This window comes from Cynocephalus volans, chromosome 8, assembly GCF_027409185.1.
Source record: "Cynocephalus volans isolate mCynVol1 chromosome 8, mCynVol1.pri, whole genome shotgun sequence".
NCBI lineage: Eukaryota > Metazoa > Chordata > Mammalia > Dermoptera > Cynocephalidae > Cynocephalus > Cynocephalus volans.
This window is the reverse complement of record NC_084467.1, coordinates 58,879,300-58,897,720: the sequence shown is the minus strand read 5'-3', so window position 1 is coordinate 58,897,720 and position 18,421 is coordinate 58,879,300. Positions and strand designations below refer to the sequence as shown.

The window sequence follows — 18,421 nt, the reverse complement described above, 5'->3', positions numbered from 1 at the left end:
CGAGTTCCTTAAGCCAGAGACTGGACTGCGAACCTCCTGTTTGGGACTAAACCGCGTCACCCCCTTGAGCGAGGAAACATAACGCCGCCTCGCCGGCGACCGCAGGTGGGAGAAGCACGCCGGAGAAGCGGGGTGAGGCCCCGCGCCTGACGTGCGGGCGCAGCCCACCCTCCCCCGACCAGCCCGTGCCAGCCACCCGCGCCCGGAGACACATCCTCCGCGCTGCGGTCTGGGTTCCGGCGCTCGGCGGCGGCACGTGACCTGGCGGCGCGGCCAATCAGCGCAGCGCTCTGGGGAGTTCAAATCGGCGGCGGGGACAACGGTTGTTCCGAGATACGCCGCTGTCTGGGTTCCGAGACCCGAGTGTCGCCTTCCGCCGCCATGGACGGCACCGGGCGCTGACAGGCCTATGGAGAGTCGGGGTGTGCCTCCCGGGCCGTATCGGGCCACCAAGCTGGTAAGACAGCGCGGACGACGAAAGTGGCCAGCGGGCTGGCGGCGGCCACCACTTTTACGTAGTTTCCCCCTGGGCGAGGGATGGGTCCCAGGGCCCCCACGTTCGATGAAAAGGAGGGTGAGGGGAACTAATGGGTATTGCCGACCCTCGCTGGACACGCCTCCCTCTCCTTTGAGGGTCGGGGACTCTGCTCCAAAGGGAGGCGCCCCGGGGAGGCCGCGCCGTTCTCGCTTGGTTGGGCGACTCATGTGCCTGGTGTGAGCGTCTCCTGGAGCATCGTAGATCATTCCTATTTTAGCCGCTACCCACGTCCGATTTTCTACCTCCCTCAAAATTAGAGAACAATTGAGAATGAGTTCCAAAGATCTGTAGGGCCAGGTTGGGGACAAACCCGAATATGACAGTGGCGTTTATTGGGCCCGTAGAGTTGAATGCAGGATGTATTGGCCAAATAGCACTAGGGAACAGCTGCCTTTCTCGAAACTAAACCCAGAGTACTTTTAAGGATCCATCAGAAACCAGTGTTGGTGGTCACTGGATTTGTATGTGCTCTTATACAGTGTTATGTGCATTTCCATCTTCAGTTCTATAAGATACTGTGCTACTGGTTGTGTGATATTAGGAGAGTCACAACGTCTGTGAGCCCCAGTTTCGACACTGGTAAAGTAAGCTAATAATACATGTCCACTTCGAGGGATTTCCTGAGAGAATGCTGTATGTGGAAGTGTGTTGTAATCTACAGAATAACAGGCAAGTTATCCTCTGAAGAATGACCTTCAGGTGGGTACGTATAATTAGCCCTACTTTACCTACTTTACTCTCCTAACCTCACATAAACAGTAAGTGGCAACGGTAGAAGAATTAAGATCTTTCTGGTATGGTGATCTTGACATGGATTCTGCTACTCAATAAGTTATCGGCTATATTTACCAATATAAAGGATAGAATTTAGGACTGGAGGGAACTTTAATCAGGTACATTTGTCACATTATTTTAGAATTCATTGCGTTAGATGAAAGTAGTACAAGCACGCTGAAAAAGAAAATATTTACTGAGTGCTTACTAGCACTTTACGTATATTAGATTATTTTATCATTACAACAAGCCTGTCAGGTAGGTACTGTTGTCCCCATTTTATGGATAACGAGATTGAGGAACAGAGAAGTCAAGTAAGGCCCAAAAGGTCATAAACAATAAATGGTAGAACTACAGCTGGGAAACAAACCCTAGTATGATTCCAGAGCCCACTCTTAAAACCACTGCACTATACTGCATCTCAGGAAAGCTATTCTGTAATCTCCTTAAGAGCAGAGACCCTTTCTGTCATTTTTATTACTGTGGCCCCAGGCCAGTTCATAACGGGCAGCTCAATATAAGTTTCTTGAATAAATAAATATATGAGATGCAGAGGTGTGGGAAGAAAAGAATACGGTTATTGTGTTTTCAGTCCTTAAATTCTGTGTTGTGATGCAGTGGCCACATAGATTAGATAAGTGGTAACATAGATAGTAGCAGCAGAACTGGAGTTTTAAATTGGATTTCTTGACATCTACTGTAGGATTTTTCAGTTAAAAAGTGATGTGTACCAGTTAAAAAGATTCTGTACCACCACCACATCCATGCTCTACTATTAGAGCTATCATAACCTAGAAGTTTGGCTGATTCAAGGACAGTTTAGAAGATATCAGTATCTTTTTACGATGGAGACATGTCACAGAGTCATTAAATACATAATGGACTTAAAGCTTACTTAATTTACCCCATCCATTCTATGTTCCTTACAGGAATCTTCACATAAGAGATACTATAGTAAATACATAAACTATTTTAACATTAAAGGTTAATTTTACCAATAAAACTATTATTGCCTGCCATAAGTTTTGTTTGGTTAACACAGTAGTTTAAGGTACAAGTTCTAGAATCAATCAGACCTGGGTTTGAATGCCTAGGTTCATTACTTAGTTGTGTGACCTTGGTCAAATTATTAATCTCTCTGTGCTTCATTTTCCCTATGTGAAAATGAGATAATAATAGTACCTATTCATAGAATTATGAGAATTAAAGTGAAATTAATGAGTGTAAAGCACAGTGCCTGGCACAAATGCTACCAGCATATTATTGGTATTAGTTGAGGTGAAACAGCAGAATAAATGCCATGTTGAGGACCAACAGGCAAGTACATTTAGTTCTTTCTTATTCCTAGGTTTCCTAAATAAGCTGATAAACCAATGAAGTGCTTTTAGTAAAAAAACGATTACATAAAAATATTACTACAGCATCAGAATGAATAAAAAGAAATCAGTGTGAGATATAAAATTTTATGTAGCACAGACAAGATGACTGATTTCTTCAAGAATTTTTACAGTATAATCAGATGTGAATCAAAGAAGGTTTTTGCCTGATATATTTCAAATCAATGAGATTTTAATTTTGTTTAATTTTTTAAAAAATTTTCCCTTTCTTTTTGCAGTGGAATGAAGTCACCACATCTTTTCGAGCAGAAATGCCTCTAAGAAAACACAGGCAACACTTTAAAAAATATGGCAATTGTTTCACAGCAGGAGAAGCAGTGGATTGGCTTTATGACCTATTAAGAAATAATAACAATTTTGGTCCTGAAGTTACAAGGCAACAGACTATCCAACTGTTGAGAAAATTTCTTAAAAATCATGTAATTGAAGATATCAAAGGCAGATGGGGATCGGAAAATCTTGATGACAACAATCAGCTATTTAGGTACTAAACATATATGTTTATACTGAATTACTATAAAATTTTAATCTTTATAATACTTTTATTAAGACAGCAGCTTCTTCAAGAGAAATCTTTAAAAAATTGTTCACTGCTCTCAGTCCAATTAAAACCATTTAGAAAAATTAAAAGGTGAAAGATAATTGCCACAAAATTCAAACTTTTTATATATTAGATAGTATATATAATAAAGTAGGGAATTGGGAAGGAAACAGTGAGATATTATAACGTGTATATTCTGAAAGCTTTAAAACATTTCAAAGATGTATTATTACTAAACTTTAGTTTCATAGGTTCTAGAATAACATGACAAATTCACAGGTCCTTGCTTTCAAATAACATATAATTTAATATAAGAATGCATGTGATAAGACTATAGCAAACTGTATATAACAAATAACAGAAGAAATAAACCACAGGTTAAAGAGAGTATTTATTAAGCATTTATGTACCAGAAACTCTGCTTTATGATTTACATATTTTCTTAATGCCTAGAATAGCTGAGCAGGGTAGATATTAACCCCTTTTTACAGATGATTAAAGTGAGACTATGCTTCAACAAATTTTGTTCTTTCGGTCTGAAATGGTCTTACACTTTGAAGCATTGTACAAAATTGTCAGACTAGAAAACTTACACATTTTTTTCTAATCTTAGCTCATTTATAACTTTCTCTCTGAGGTCTTTCTGACTCCTTCAGGCTAGCATAATTGCTTTTTTCTCTCTGGCACCCAAGGTTCTTAGTTATATATCCATTAAACTACGTCTTTGTATTCTAATGTTCATGCTGTTTTTCTCTCTACAACATTAGTACTTTTCAAATGAAATGTCTTAGAAATTGATTTATGTCATGCGAGTAAACTGCAATAACAGGCATACAAATAGTTCCTTTTGTATAACACGACAGATCTTTCCTCTCTTAACTTCTCCACAGTTACCATTGTGAGCTCCTTGCTGCTGTTCATCCTTTAACTGTTACTCATCTTCAAGTTCCTGGCCTTTTCCTCACTTCACCTTGCTTCCTGGGCAATGTCATGTCATATCTTTACCTTCTTTTCCTATGACTTTCAAACCTCCAACCCAAATATCTCTCCTGAGCTTTAGGTGCATTTTTTCAACTGCTTGCTAGACAGGTACTTAAAATATAGCATATAGAAAATCCCTACCACCCCCTAATCTAAATTCTGTTCTCTTACATACCATATCTGAATGAATGGCATTGTCTCCCCTGTGGTTGCCTTGATTCTTTCCCTCTCTTCTCCCCTTTAAATATAACTTATCAATCCCTGTCTATTGTACTGCCTAAATAGTTCTCTGATCTCTACACTTGTCTCTCCAATATAAATTCTCTTTTTTATTAGACTATTCTTTTTTACCTGGATTTCTTTTTGGGGGGTTGGGAAGGTGGTGGTATCTAACCTGGATTTCTGCATAACTCCTCAACTAGTCTCTCTGCCCCTAGTCTTTTGCAATGGTAACAAAACAAAGTACCTTACACATAAACTTTACCAAAAATGTATAAGATCTTATTAGAGAAAATTATAAAATTGTATTGAAGGGAACAAATAGAGAAAGATACCCTGTTCGTGTATGAGAGAACTTAGCATCGTATACAAGTGTATAAGTTAATTCTTCTAAATTAATGAATAATTCAATGCATTTTCATCCAAAACCCCAATATAGTTTTTCATAGAATTTGACAAGCAGATTCTAAAGTTCCTTTGGTAAAGGTCCAAGGCAGTTTTGAAGAAAAAGAGAGGAGAATTGCATTACCTGATATCTGGGCTTAAATTAAAACAACTGAGTACTGAGAAAACAGATAAACCCACACATATGTGGGAAATTGGTATGTTATTCATGGATTAAATACCAAAGTATGAAAAATAAAACTCTTATGAGAGAATATAAGAAAATATTTGTATGTCAGTAGGGTAAGAAAGAAATTCTGAGGTCACTGAAAACTTACGTAAAATTTACTATATGATAAAAGAGATCATAAAGTGAAAAAAACACCAAACCACATATTTTTTATATATACTTATTAAAAGTGTAAAAGCATGGACAGGAAGGAAATGTACTAACTGTAGGTTTATGATTGCCCTTAGTAAGGGGAGGGAGAAATGGAAGGAGCAAAGAATTTTTTGCATGTAAAAAAAAAGAAATAATGAAATCTTTGACAAAATGTCAATTGCGTTGCTTGGTAGTTATGTACTTGGATGCTGGTTTATATTATTTTCTGTACTTCTTTTATATCTTTGAAATATTTTATGTAAAAATGAGAGGAGGAAAAAGCATTATAATCAAAAGAAGCGTCAGAGACCAAGTTCTGGATATTAGGGCAAACACAGTGAAACAATGGGTGGAAAATATGTACAAATTACATAACTCATCAAAGGAATTGAGAAACCATAGCATTCTATAGTCATTTTGTGTATAAGTAATACCTCTCCAACAGAATTGATCCTAATAGCCCTAAATTATCTAGAAATAAAGTTAAAATATGCACAATATAATAAAGAAAGCAGGAAACCATTAAAATATTTTTAAAGGCTTAATGGAAAAATTGATTTATGTAGAATCTTCATTTCTTGGTAATGTTAATAAATCAGGTTCTTTGTGTGATTTTTAAGGTAGATAGTCTCTAAAAGTTTGTTTCTGATATCACATTATTTAATTGCTTACTATTTTTAAACCAGATTTCCTGCAACTTCTCCGCTTAAAACTCTTCCACGAAGGCATCCAGAATTGAGAAAAAGCAGCATAGAGAATTTTTCCAGAGATAAAGACAGTATTTTTAAATTACGAAACTTATCTCGTAGAACTCCTAAAAAGCATGGATTACATTTCTCTCAGGTAGAACATCCTTTTTTTTACTAATTACTAGTATAAATACAATTAACATGTGCTTAATAATAGAATCATTAAAAGTAAATGATTCTTTAATATTTGAAACCAATACTGAAATCTCCTAACCTATGTTACATTCTAAAAATGTATGTGTAAATTTGTTTGGAACCCATAGACACTGAAAAAAAATGATAGGGAGGCATACTTGGAAATGGTATTGATATAAGTGTGTTTTGTTTTAATTTGAATTGAGAGTGGTGGGAGCAGCTACAGAACCAAAAACTCCATTATCATATGTTACATTATTTCTTGAGAAGACACTTAAAAAAGATACTTCAAAAAGTTTGTGGAAAAGTAGAATTAAAAGATAATATGAATCTTTCCATGAAATTTTAAAAATACCTTTGTATCTTATAGCTCCACAATGGACTGATATTAATAGAATGACTAAGTATTAGGAGTGGTGTCTGTTCAATATTTCCTTAATTTGGCATAACAGATTAAACCAAAGTAATTATTTTTTCAGGAAAATACAGAGAAAATAAAGAAGAAAATAATCAGTGAAGATCAAGAAAATTCAGTTGATAACAGAGAAATAAGCCAGGAAGATGTTGAAGAAGTTTGGAGATATATTATACTGACCTAGTAAGATAAAGCTAAGCTATAATCAAGTTTCAGACCTACTTAGATTATTTAATTTATTATTATTTTGACATTTTCATCAAAATATGCAAATGAATAAGAACAGATTAATTCTCAAAGCTAAGAATGTAACCTGTATATGTGTTCCTTAGTAAATGCTCTTGTTCCAGTACAGTAGAAACAATGTTTTCAGTATGATTTGCTTTTTCTTTGAATCAAAGTCATGGCCATAGTGTGGAGTCTATATTGGAATCCTTCAAATGTTATTGAGATAAATACATTTGAAAGTGGATGCTAAATACAAGCCTTAGATGTTTGGTTAAGAGAAAAAATATTCTGATAGCTTTTTTTGGTTACCAGTCATACTCATTTATATTCTACTCCACTTATTTTTTGGAGAAAAAAAAAATTTAATTCTTTCTTCTGTTTAGCCTGCAAACTATTTTAGGTGTGCCATCCCTAGAAGAAATCATAAATCCAAAACAAGTAATTCCTCAATATATAATGTACAACATGGCCAATACAAGTAAACATGGAGTGGTTATACTACAAGACAAATCAGGTTGGTATGAGTAAAAGAAATTGGAATCTTTTCAAACTTGCTAAATAAGGTTGCAGCTATAGGGGGATGCAGAGAAATGTAAATATAGAAAGTAGAATAATTGAGGGAGCATCAGAAGGGCCATGATTTTATCATCATAAGTGCTTTAGTAATAATAGTATAACAATTTTTAAGTCAATATTATTCATACTATTAAAAGAAATATTTTAGCTGCTAAGGTGGATTCATTCATTTTATTTTTTTAATGGCAGTGTTAAACCTCCAAAGTATATACAACTATAATAAAAACTATTGACTAAGTGTTTTTATTGAGGGCCTACAATGTACTAGACATTATGCTAAAGGTTTAGTGATGAACAAAATAGAAATGGTCCATGCCTTCATGGTGCTTACATGAGTAGTTATATACAAATTGATAGGGATCAAAACATATATGCAAAACTGCAGTAACACAGTAAAACAAGCCCAGATTCTCAAGATGAAGATTCTAAAGAGCACTGGCTATTTTTTATTTTATATATTTATATAGTCTATTGATTTAAGATGTAGATAGGAAAATTGGAAATAATTCAAGCCATATGCATTAGAAAACTTGGATTATAAGAAATGTATCAGTGAAACTACTCTCAAAATGTTCACCCATTTTTTTTTTAACAAGTTGCTGTCTGTAGAACTAATTGGCCTGCATTACTTTGGATTTCTTCCTATGGGCAAGAACTTTGAGTTTTTAATTGTAGGAGCAAAATGTAAATATCAAAACTGATGAGTTTGTCATGTGGCATATATATGTGACTTTGGACCAGTCCCTCCTTTCATTACCTAAATTAACATACTTAACAGCATATGTTCTCATCTGAGATTTCTATTCTTTGTAAGTATAAATTTTCAAGTCAGGTGTATTTACAGTTCGTTCGTTTGTGTCAAAAAACTGCTAGATGTTTATGCAGCGTATTTAGTTAGCAGCAATTGTTGAAGCCTCACTGTGAAAGCACCCTAATATAGATATTCAGACATAGTTCATTTCAGATAGTTATTTCAGGTATGGATAGGAAGATAAAATATACAAGTATATATATATGGATATATATATATACTCAGATATATTCAAATATAGTTTATTTTAATCATTGGTCTCACCTACATCAATAATATTCAAATAGCATAGCAGTAGGCAGAACAGAAACAGGGATGAAGAGAAGATGGTGATAGTAAATAAAGATGAATGTTAAGATTTATATATGAACACCCCTCACCCCCAGTAATTAATCCTTCATTTGACGGTAGCTAATTGTTTTATGTATTATGGACAGAGTCAAACTCAATATCTCTATAACTTTTTCAGACTTTTTATATTATAAAATATTGACTTCACTCTATATCTTGTTAAGCATAATAATTTTTAATCCTGGTAATACACATACACACACACATACATGCATACATATATGTATATATAATTAGACATAATAAATGTGAAGTTTTAAAATATACTATCATGAAAATTGTGTAATTTACTAAACTCTGTTAATTTTTTGTTTATAGATGACCTTCCTCACTGGGTATTATCTGCCATGAAGTGCCTAGCAAATTGTAAGTTAAACAAATATTATAAATATGTTTTATATTGATGGTATTTAACAAGAACCAAGAAAATTTTTAAAATAATTTATAAAGTTCTGATAAAATGAAAGTATGTCATTTCTCTTATGTTTAAATGAAAGTCTAGTAAAATTGATTACATTATGGAACCCTTAATTTTCTGTGCAGAAGGTGATTTTATAATTCAAGCTGATCATTTGAGGCTCAGTTCACATAAATTACAAAGTCATAGGCTAGAGGATATCAAAGGATTTTTAGGTAAAATCTACACTAATTGTCTCAGTGAGGCCCAGAGAGTTCAAATAGCAGCTCGTAAGTAAAACTGGATGTTAGTGGAAAAGGTTCAATGAGAAATGAAGTTTAATAAGGCCCATTTCAGTCCCCTTGCCATTGTATATGGCTTCAACATTCAGGTGCTTTATAACATGTTTCTACTCCATAGGATATATTAATGGGACTTTTTCGTTTATGGGAAGAAAAGGTGATCTAATACTAATCAGCAAATTTTTTTTTTAACATTTCATTGATCAAGCTTTTCCATAATGATCAGTGATAATTGATTTCATTAAAAGTTAAATTATATTTTAATAATTTTAGTTATAAATGTAGTTTTATAATTTTTATAAAATTAGTATTTTCTAAAATACTAATGGGGTTTTATTAATGTTCTGAATAAGTATATATTCCTTTGTTGTCCACTGGGTGTCAATATGACAAAATAACATAGAATAAATAGCAATAAAGTAAATAATGTAAACTTACAGAAATGTTTATTATTAAATAAAGTAAAGATCTTGATCACAAGCTTAAGACTTTTGAGTTTCTCTTTCTACCTTCCTTACCTCACTGCCCTTCTTTTTTATTCCATGGCTCATGGTTAGCAACTCAGATAAGCATGATTATAGGGATTCTTCTGACATCCCATCTTTAGGGATTTTTGTCTTTCCTCTCTTCCCAGTCCGTGTCCCAGTCGTAAATGATACCAAATATATAACTTACTGGATCCCAATTTAACAACAGTGTATTTAGCCAGTGGTAGTATTAAGACTTTTACTTTACTGTTATTCAATCCCCCAGAGTAATTCTGTGAGATACAGAAATGAGTAATCAGTATACCATCCTAGTTTTTTTTCCAGAGGAGAAAACCAAAGCTTACAGCCTCTTCTGTTACTACAAAAGAGCTAGAGCTCAAACCTCGATTCTTTAATTATAAATTCTCTATTTTTAACTCCAGTAAACATGTATTACCTATCTTAGAAGTTTTTTAATGGTTATCAAATATTTTATTCTACATATTAAGAATATTTTATGCATCCTCCTTAGAAAAATATTTATTTTGCTTAACATAAAATCCATGTTAGCCTTTAAGCTATTAAGTATGTGTATGGCCACACAAAAGCTTGGAAACAGAGATGTAAGAAAGATTATTTGGGTTTGGGAAAAGAGTGACTTTAACTTTTTTTAAAAAAAATCACACCCCAGAAGATTCTTATAGCAAAGGTTCCCATGTCAGTGTTTGGAAACCACCAAATTAGTGAACCAGTTGCAAACATTACTAGGTCAGTAAATTCCTAACTCCACTTCCATAGATTCTGGTTTGTGTAGAGGAGTTTGTATTTTTAATAGGCACATTGGATGATTCTATTGTATTTAATCCATGGACTACACTTTAAATGTAGTTGTGCCTGTAAGTCCTGTGCCCTGCTCTCACTTTATACTGCTCTAAGTTCTAATTCTAGCTTTGCTACCAAGGGTATTTTCATCTTGGGCAAGTTACTCTGACTTTCAATTTTCTTATCTGTAAAATGAGACCAGATCTTATTTCTGAGGAAAGCACTAATGAGTAGCCGTGATTGCTTCAACAGTTGAGTTAAGCTTAAGAAACAACAATGTAAAGATATTATTTAAATTCATTAAGGGTGTGCTTTACGTCGGGCAAAATTTATCCAATAAAAGGTAAATTTACTAAAGATAATTTGGAAGAATTATTTGCATTATTCAAATACTCTTTGCTTTGTAAAATTAATTACAATAAAATATCATAAAAATAGACTTCGCCAATTCTGTTTGAGTATGATATAAAATTTTGCTTTACGTACAATTTTTCAGATGTATAAATATTAAAACAAAATAAGATGCTAGCGGGCCAGCCCGTGGCTCACTGGGGAGAGTGTGGTGCTGATAATACCAAGGCCACAGGTTTGGATCCCTATATAGGGATGGCTGGTTAGCTCACTGCGTGAGTGTGGTACTGACAACACCAAGTCAAGGGTTAAGATCCCCTTACCAGTCATCTTTTAATGAATGAATGAATGAATGAATGAATAAATAAAATGCTAGCAATTGACTGCTTACTGTGATTTCTAGTGAAAATATGAGAAGGAAGATGTGCACAAACTTTTAAATTGTGGCAGATTTGTTGTTAAACATAGCTCCTTCATGAAATACAAATATTATACATTATATTTAAATTAAAATATATTTTGCCTATTTCTTTTGCCTTCTACCTCTTAGGGCCAAGAAGTAATGATATGAATAATCCAACTTATGTTGGATTTGAAAGAGATGTATTCAGAACAATTGCAGATTATTTTCTAGATCTCCCTGAGCCTCTACTTACTTTTGAATATTATGAGTTATTTGTGAACATTTTGGGTATGTATGGATTTTATTTATTATTTAAATTCATTTTATTAAAGTTTTCAATTTCCCATAATTTAAAATATCTAAAAGCATAGGTAAATATAAAGATGTCAGGTTAAATTATTTTAATATTCAGCAGTACCGTGGTTGCTCTTGTGTCATTTTCTAGCAATTCAAATATGTAATTCCAACACCAGTTCTCCCCAACACCAATTGAGTGTCCAGCGATTCAATTCAGTTCTGACATTAACTACCCAGCATTAGCCTAGACCCCACAGGTTAAGGGATTAGTTCCACAAGACTGCCATCACTTCAGAAGCCAGTTGCAAATGAGGTCCCTAGGCTACCTGCACTTCTGCCCAACCAACTACCAATTTAGTGGTTCCTTTGACCCTTTCAGGTTCAGTAATTTACTACAGCGACTTAACAGAACTCCTGAAAGCACTTTACTTATGATTATTTGTTTATCTTAAAGGACAGAACTCAGGAATAGGCAAATGGAAAAGATGAACAGGGCAAGGTATGGGGGGAGGGATGGCAGAGTTTCCATGCCCTCTACAGGCATGCCACCCTTCCGGCATGTCCATGTGTTCACCAACCCAGAATTTCTGTTGGCCTCATTATTTCAGAGTTTTAATGGGAGTTTAATTACCCAAGCATGATTGATTAAGTCATTGGCCACTAGTGATTGAACTTGTTATCCAGCACCCTTCCCCTCCCAGCAAGTTGTACATAGGACTGGAAGTTCTAATCCTCTAAGCATGGCCAGCCACAGGTCACCTTATCATAAATTCAGGTATGCTCATAGCCTTGTTGTCAATAACAGAAGACTTTTTAGGAGCTCCATGCCAGTAACCAAGGACAAAGACCAAATATATATATTTTTTATTTAACCATAGTTGTCTTATAATTAAGAGGTTTCTAGTACTTGTAGACTGAGCAGAAATTTTTTAATGTATTCTGCCTCGATCCATTTAATTAGGCTGTTGAAATAATATTTTAAAGTTATTATATCACAGCAGGTGGGAAAACCACTGGTCAGTCTTGCACGTTTGTAACCGAATGCTGCATGTGTCCTATTTAATGGCTTCTATACTAACAAAATATGCTATAGTGATGCTTTATTTTTTAACTTTACTATTTTTGTTTTATTTTGTCCACTGTCATACAGTTGCATCTTAATTTTTGTTTGATTTTCTGGTAGTTGTTTGTGGCTACGTCACAGTTTCAGATAGACCCAGTGGGATATATAAAATCCAAGATGATCCACAATCTTCAAAAATCCTTCACTTAAACAATTTGAATTCCTTCAAATCAACTGAGTGTCTTCTTCTCAGTCTTCTTCATAAAGACAAAAACAAAGAAGAATCAGATTCTACTGAGAGACTGCAGTTAAGTGATCAAGGATTTCAAGAAAGATGTGCTAAGAAAATGCAGCTAGTTAATTTAAGAAACAGAAGAGCCAGTGCTAATGACATAATGGGAGGAAGTTGTCATAACTTAATAGGCTTAAGGAATATGCATGTTCTGTCCTCTAACATCAAACCAAGGTGCTATTCTTTGGAAGGAATTGTAGATATGCCAGGGAATTCAAGTAAAGAGGCGTCCAGTGTCTTCTATCAATCTGTTCTGGACATAAACGGACAAAATAATAAACAATTTTTAGAGTCTAAGCCCAAACAGGAATGTCTATTGAATCTTCATTCAGAGGAAAGCACTCAAAAGCCACTCTGTGTTGGTTTTAAGAGAACCTCTACTTTGACTATTGAAGACCAAGAGGAGTTATGTAATGGGAAATTCAAGTCAAAACAGCTTTGTAGATCTCAGAGTTTGCTTTTGAGAAGTAGTACAAGAAGGAATAGTTATATCAATATGCCAGTGGCTGAAATTACCATGAAACCAAACCTTGGACAAGGCAGCATAAGTATGCAAACAGCTATGGAAAGTGAACTGGGAGAGTCTAGTACCACAATCAAAAAAAGACTCTGCAAAAGTACAATAGAACTTTCAGAAAATTCTTTACCTCCAGCTTCTTCTATGTTGACTGGCACACAAAGTAAGGTTGTTGCTTTTAATGCATGCATTATTAATTTTCAGTGTTTACTAACTGTTGCTTACTTGGCTTTTCTTCTCTGAAATTGCTTAATTTTTTTCCTCCATAAGGAATTATTGTAAAAGACTTTTGTCATGACATAACCAAGATTTATTCTGCTTACCTAAAGAATTTTCTTTTCTTTAAATTTCACTTATTCTGAGTCACTTTATTTGTAATTAATGAAGGATTTTAATACATAGAAATAGATTGTAAAGAAAGTAATGAGACTATTACTGTGCTTTCGAGAAATGTAGAAAGTTCTAGAAATAGTTAAATGAAATACTAAGATATTATTTTATCTCCTTTATGTAACTGTATATGCTGTAGTATGAAGGCAACTAATGTCATTGATGTTTTTTTTGGTGGGGTGGGAACTTTGCCTTTTAGGTTTGCTGCAACCTCATTTAGAGAGGGTTGCCATCAGTGCACTACAGTTATGTTGTTTATTGCTTCCACCACCAAATCGTAGAAAGCTTCAACTTTTAATGCGTATGGTTTCTCGAATGAGTCTGAATGTCGATATGCCTAAACTTCATGATGCAATGGGTACAAGATCACTGGTAAGTTGATTTCTTATGGAAAGGATAAGCCCTGGTTCATAAAACAAAAAAAGAAAACCCAACTGTCTAAAAGTCTATTCAAGTGATGTCTTTGTCTTAAAGTCCTAGATTCTTAGGTTAGACAGGCTCTTAGAAGTCTAACCTGTACTAGCAGTAGAATGTTGGTGCCTTAATCCTTTGTGCCCAGTTTCTTATACTTTCACATCCTGGTGTTAATCTTGACTGAGGACTTTGCTTTCTCACCTACCCTGCCTCACTTCATAATGATTGACCTACACAGACCACACATGTTGCTCTGTGCCAATTCTCTTTGGTAGAGAAGGAATAGGAGATATAGGTATTGTTGATAGCTTAAGGGCACTATAACTGTGGAAGGAGAGAACTAATGGCAAATGCAGTACAGTAAGTTGAAGTGTTTCAGAGAGTATGGTAGTGGGAAAGTTGTATTTGATACATTACGGTAGCAGGTTACTGTGGGTAAGAAGTTGGGAGTCACTATTGCCAAGCAGCAGTCTCAGGCTCTTGTGAGGAGGATGATAGTCATTTGTATGTAGACCTTGATTGGAAATGAACCCTCAAAATAGTATCTCTAATCTGTCCTTTTTTTTTAAGAGCTGCCACTTCCTCTGACTGCAGCTTCAATCTACAAGAGGTTCTCATAGCAAGGAATCTGGAGCTATGCTCTGTTCTTCCAGCCATTATTAAGGACAGTTCTTTAACAATGACAGACCCTAATATAAAGAAGAAGAAATATTCCTGAGTAATTTTGGCACTATTAAAAAGCACAGGAAGTTTGTAGGGGAAGATATTTTGAGAGACATGAGTAGAAAGGTGAAAATTCTGGTTTTACACTTTTTGGATTTGAAGTTGTAGGATATCCAGGTGAAATTTATCTAACAGAAGTTGGAAATGTAAGCCTGGTGAAGAAAGGACAGGGCAGAAGGCCAATTTTTTTGAGTCATCAACATAGAGATGGTAATTGAAGTTATGAAAGTAGGTGGGCTCCCCAAGGCTAAGAATATAGAGAAAGACCAAAAAGCTGAGGACTGAGCCTCAGAAAGAAATAGTAAAACCTGCCGAATATGTAGGAATAAAACTAAAAATATTTCAGTTCAGTAAATATGTTGATCATCTACTATGTGCAAATTACTTAAAATAGAATTCTGATATTTTAATTATATTAGAATAGGGGGTGTGTGTGTTATAGCTAGTGGGTTATATGGATATGAATGAGAGTAATGAGTTTTAAAACATGGAATTTATACCAGGATTTGAAGACTCCTTATGATGTAATTGAAAAATGTGTGTATTAAATTGCTATTTGAAGACTGATATAATAAGTATTAACTATTTTTCAGACTTTCAAAAGATAAATTGTGCCAACTTTGCAACCACTGATAAACACGTGTTCTATGTGTTATATATTTGTGTTGTACTGGATTGTGTTTTTGTGGGGATTCATTTAGTGCAATAAGTCATTCTTCTCTATCTTTAAGCTTAAGCAGCACATCTGTATGGTATTAATAGAAATTATGGTGTTTACTGATGAAATTATGACAAAATTAAAGAAAAACTTAAGGCTTTTATAATCCTTCGGAATTATATTAAACAAATGTTTAACAAGTACTTTAAAAGAACTTAAGCATAATAGAATTCTTACCTTTCTAACTGAAATAAATTATTATCCTCATTTTTAAGCTGAAGTCTGCTTATCACTATCTCAATACTTCACATTCATAGTACTACCTGGAAATTTCTGATATTCTAATTTATATGAAACCTTAGGTTTTTAAATCCACGTATTTTAACATGTTTCTAGATGATACATACTTTTTCTCGGTGTGTGTTATGCTGTGCTGAAGAAGTGGATCTTGATGAGCTTCTTGCTGCAAGATTAGTTTCTTTCTTAATGGATCATCATCAGGAAATTCTTCAAGTACCCTCTTACTTACAGACTGCAGTGGAGAAACATCTTGACTACTTAAAAAAGGGTCATGTAAGTATTCTGAGTTTTAAAATTCTCTGCATTAGTCAGTTGTAAGTGGCAAACTCATCTCAAACTAGTTAATCAAAAAGGGAGACTTTATTAGCTCACATAAACAACCTCTAAAAGTCAGGAATATACACAGAATCTGGGAACTCAGATAGCAATAGGACTCTGTTTCCATTCCTTTATCCATCTCTTATTTTTGTTTTGGTCCTGTGTTTGACAAATGGCCCCTTCACATGATGGGGAATATGAATGATCAAAGTTCATGAATCATAGCCTTAAATTTGCAATTCAAAGGCAAAAGATCCATTACTCCACCTCTAATTTGAGAAGTTTTAGGTATGGACTCTTGATTGGCCCAATCTAGGCTAAATGTGCATCCTTTGGGTGGTTGAGATTGAGTAGGATATAGAGAGAGCCATACTTTGACTGCCTCTATATAGATTAGAGGAGAATTTGTTCTTCAAAAAGGGTGTCAGTAGAGGGGGTGGAATAGGAAGGAACTGTTACAAGAAGGGGAGAAGGAATACTGAGCAGACAAAAACAAAAGATATCTACTAAATTCAGTCTTTGGCTGCCTACTACATGTGTTTGTGTTTGTGTTTATTTCCCATACATACTATACTAAAATTGCCCTGGCTTATGATTTTAAATATCCCCTACAACTTCTTTCTGTTATCGACAGATATTATGGGCTATCTGCATACCCCTCTGCCTCAAAAACAGTAACTGAAAACTAAAAATATTTCAGTTCAGTAAATATGCTGATCATCTACTATGTGCAAAATAGTACATTAGGTCAGAACATTAATGTTTTAAGATGAATTAAAATAACAGATTGTTATTGTTTTATAATTAAAAGATTAAAATCCATGATTCATAGTAATGATGATAATAGCTACCTCTATTTAATGCTTATTGTGTTCTAAGCCCTTTATATACGTTTTCTCATGCAATCCCCATTTTAATTGTAAAAAAACAGACCAAGAGAAGTTTGATAACTTGCTGAAGGCTACAAAGCTAGAAAGTTATGGAGCAGGGATTTAGATCCTGCTGATTTATCACTACTGCATAATACATAGTTTTCTTAATATGTTAATATGTTGAATGTTTGATTGGTGGTAAAATAATAGGTACTAGATCCCATTAAAAGAACACTTTACTATGTAAAAACATGACCAGAATTAACAGACTTGTACTGTATCATTTTGTTCACTACAGATTAAAAACCCTGGAGATGGAGTAATTGCTCCTTTGCCAACTTATTCATACTGTAAGCAGATTAGTGCTCAGGAGTTTGATGAACAAAGAGTTTCTACCTCTCAAGCTGCAATTGCAGAACTTTTAGAGAATATTATTAAAAATAAGAGTTTACCTCTAAAGGAGAAAAGAAAGAAACTAAAACAGGTAAGGGAATAAGCAAGTTCTCAAGCATGTAAATTTTTTCTAATATGCTGTTGCTGTTTGTTATTTAATAACATTTGGAATCTAATTTCTTGATTTAATATTTTGGATTTTAAATTTTGGATATATGGGCTATATATTATACTACATTTTATGTATATATTAAAGTACTTCTAAAATATATGAGTACCCACCTCATTGTACTCTTGATCCTGAATTTTAAAATAATAACAATAGATACTTTTATAATTATAGCTTAGATTAGTTTGGGAAAACAGTTACAAAATCTGGGCTGTAATACATATCTTTGAGTGACTCATCACTACCATTTAGAATTTTTAGCTCTAAAAACCGAGTAGCTACGTGATTCTAGCAAGTCTAATTCCAAGTCTGAGACACTGAAAGAAATATGAACTGTATTAGATCCCTGTGACCTTCATAGGCTTTACTATTAGGAAAGAAGGAGATCTGGAATTGAGGAGAAGAATTAGCAGCAGAAGAGAATTCTAGAATATTAATGCTAACTGGTATCTAAGAGATTTTATAGTGTGCCTTTCACATATATAAAAAGGGAGGGAGAGGCAAGGATAAAATGAAAGGATATTCATCTCTGTAAAAGACACTGAATTCTTATAAAATGTTGAGCTTCAGCTAGGGAAATAACGTGAAATACCATCTAATTCCTTACTTCATTTTTAAGTTTCAGAAGGAATATCCCTTGATATATCAGAAAAAATTTCCAGCCATGGAGAGTGAAACAGCACTTTTTGGTGACAGACCAACAATCAAGCAACCATTGCTGATTTTAAGAAAACCAAAGTTTCGTAGTCTAAGATACTAACTGAATCAAAAATTATGTAATACTTGTGGAAC

The 18,421-nt window shown here is 34.4% G+C and overlaps 1 protein-coding gene across 2 annotated transcripts; it reads left to right on the top strand.

The window, feature by feature from the left end:
* Positions 1 to 409: 409 nt before the first annotated feature.
* Positions 410 to 18,396, top strand: DEPDC1 (DEP domain containing 1). Of its 2 annotated transcripts, XM_063106618.1 has the most exons (12): positions 410 to 457; positions 2,928 to 3,193; positions 5,903 to 6,059; positions 6,580 to 6,698; positions 7,127 to 7,257; positions 8,800 to 8,847; positions 11,371 to 11,511; positions 12,704 to 13,555; positions 13,982 to 14,154; positions 15,974 to 16,150; positions 17,366 to 17,551; positions 18,249 to 18,396. In XM_063106618.1, exons 1-12 carry the CDS (start codon positions 410 to 412, stop codon positions 18,387 to 18,389), a joined length of 2,439 nt encoding a protein of 812 aa, XP_062962688.1. In that variant the 3' UTR covers positions 18,390 to 18,396. The 2 variants fall into 2 exon arrangements, with proteins under 2 accessions (XP_062962688.1, XP_062962689.1); XM_063106619.1 differs by lacking the exon at positions 12,704 to 13,555.
* The last annotated feature ends 25 nt before the right edge of the window (positions 18,397 to 18,421 follow it).

Coding starts and splice junctions, on each gene's coding strand:
- DEPDC1 (XM_063106618.1), top strand. CDS start 410: ATGGAGAGTCGGGGTGTGCCTCCCGGGCCGTATCGGGCCACCAAGCTG. Junction 14,155..15,973: donor CAATGGGTACAAGATCACTG/GTAAGTTGATTT, acceptor ACATGTTTCTAG/ATGATACATACTTTTTCTCG. Junction 17,552..18,248: donor AAAGAAAGAAACTAAAACAG/GTAAGGGAATAA, acceptor TTCATTTTTAAG/TTTCAGAAGGAATATCCCTT.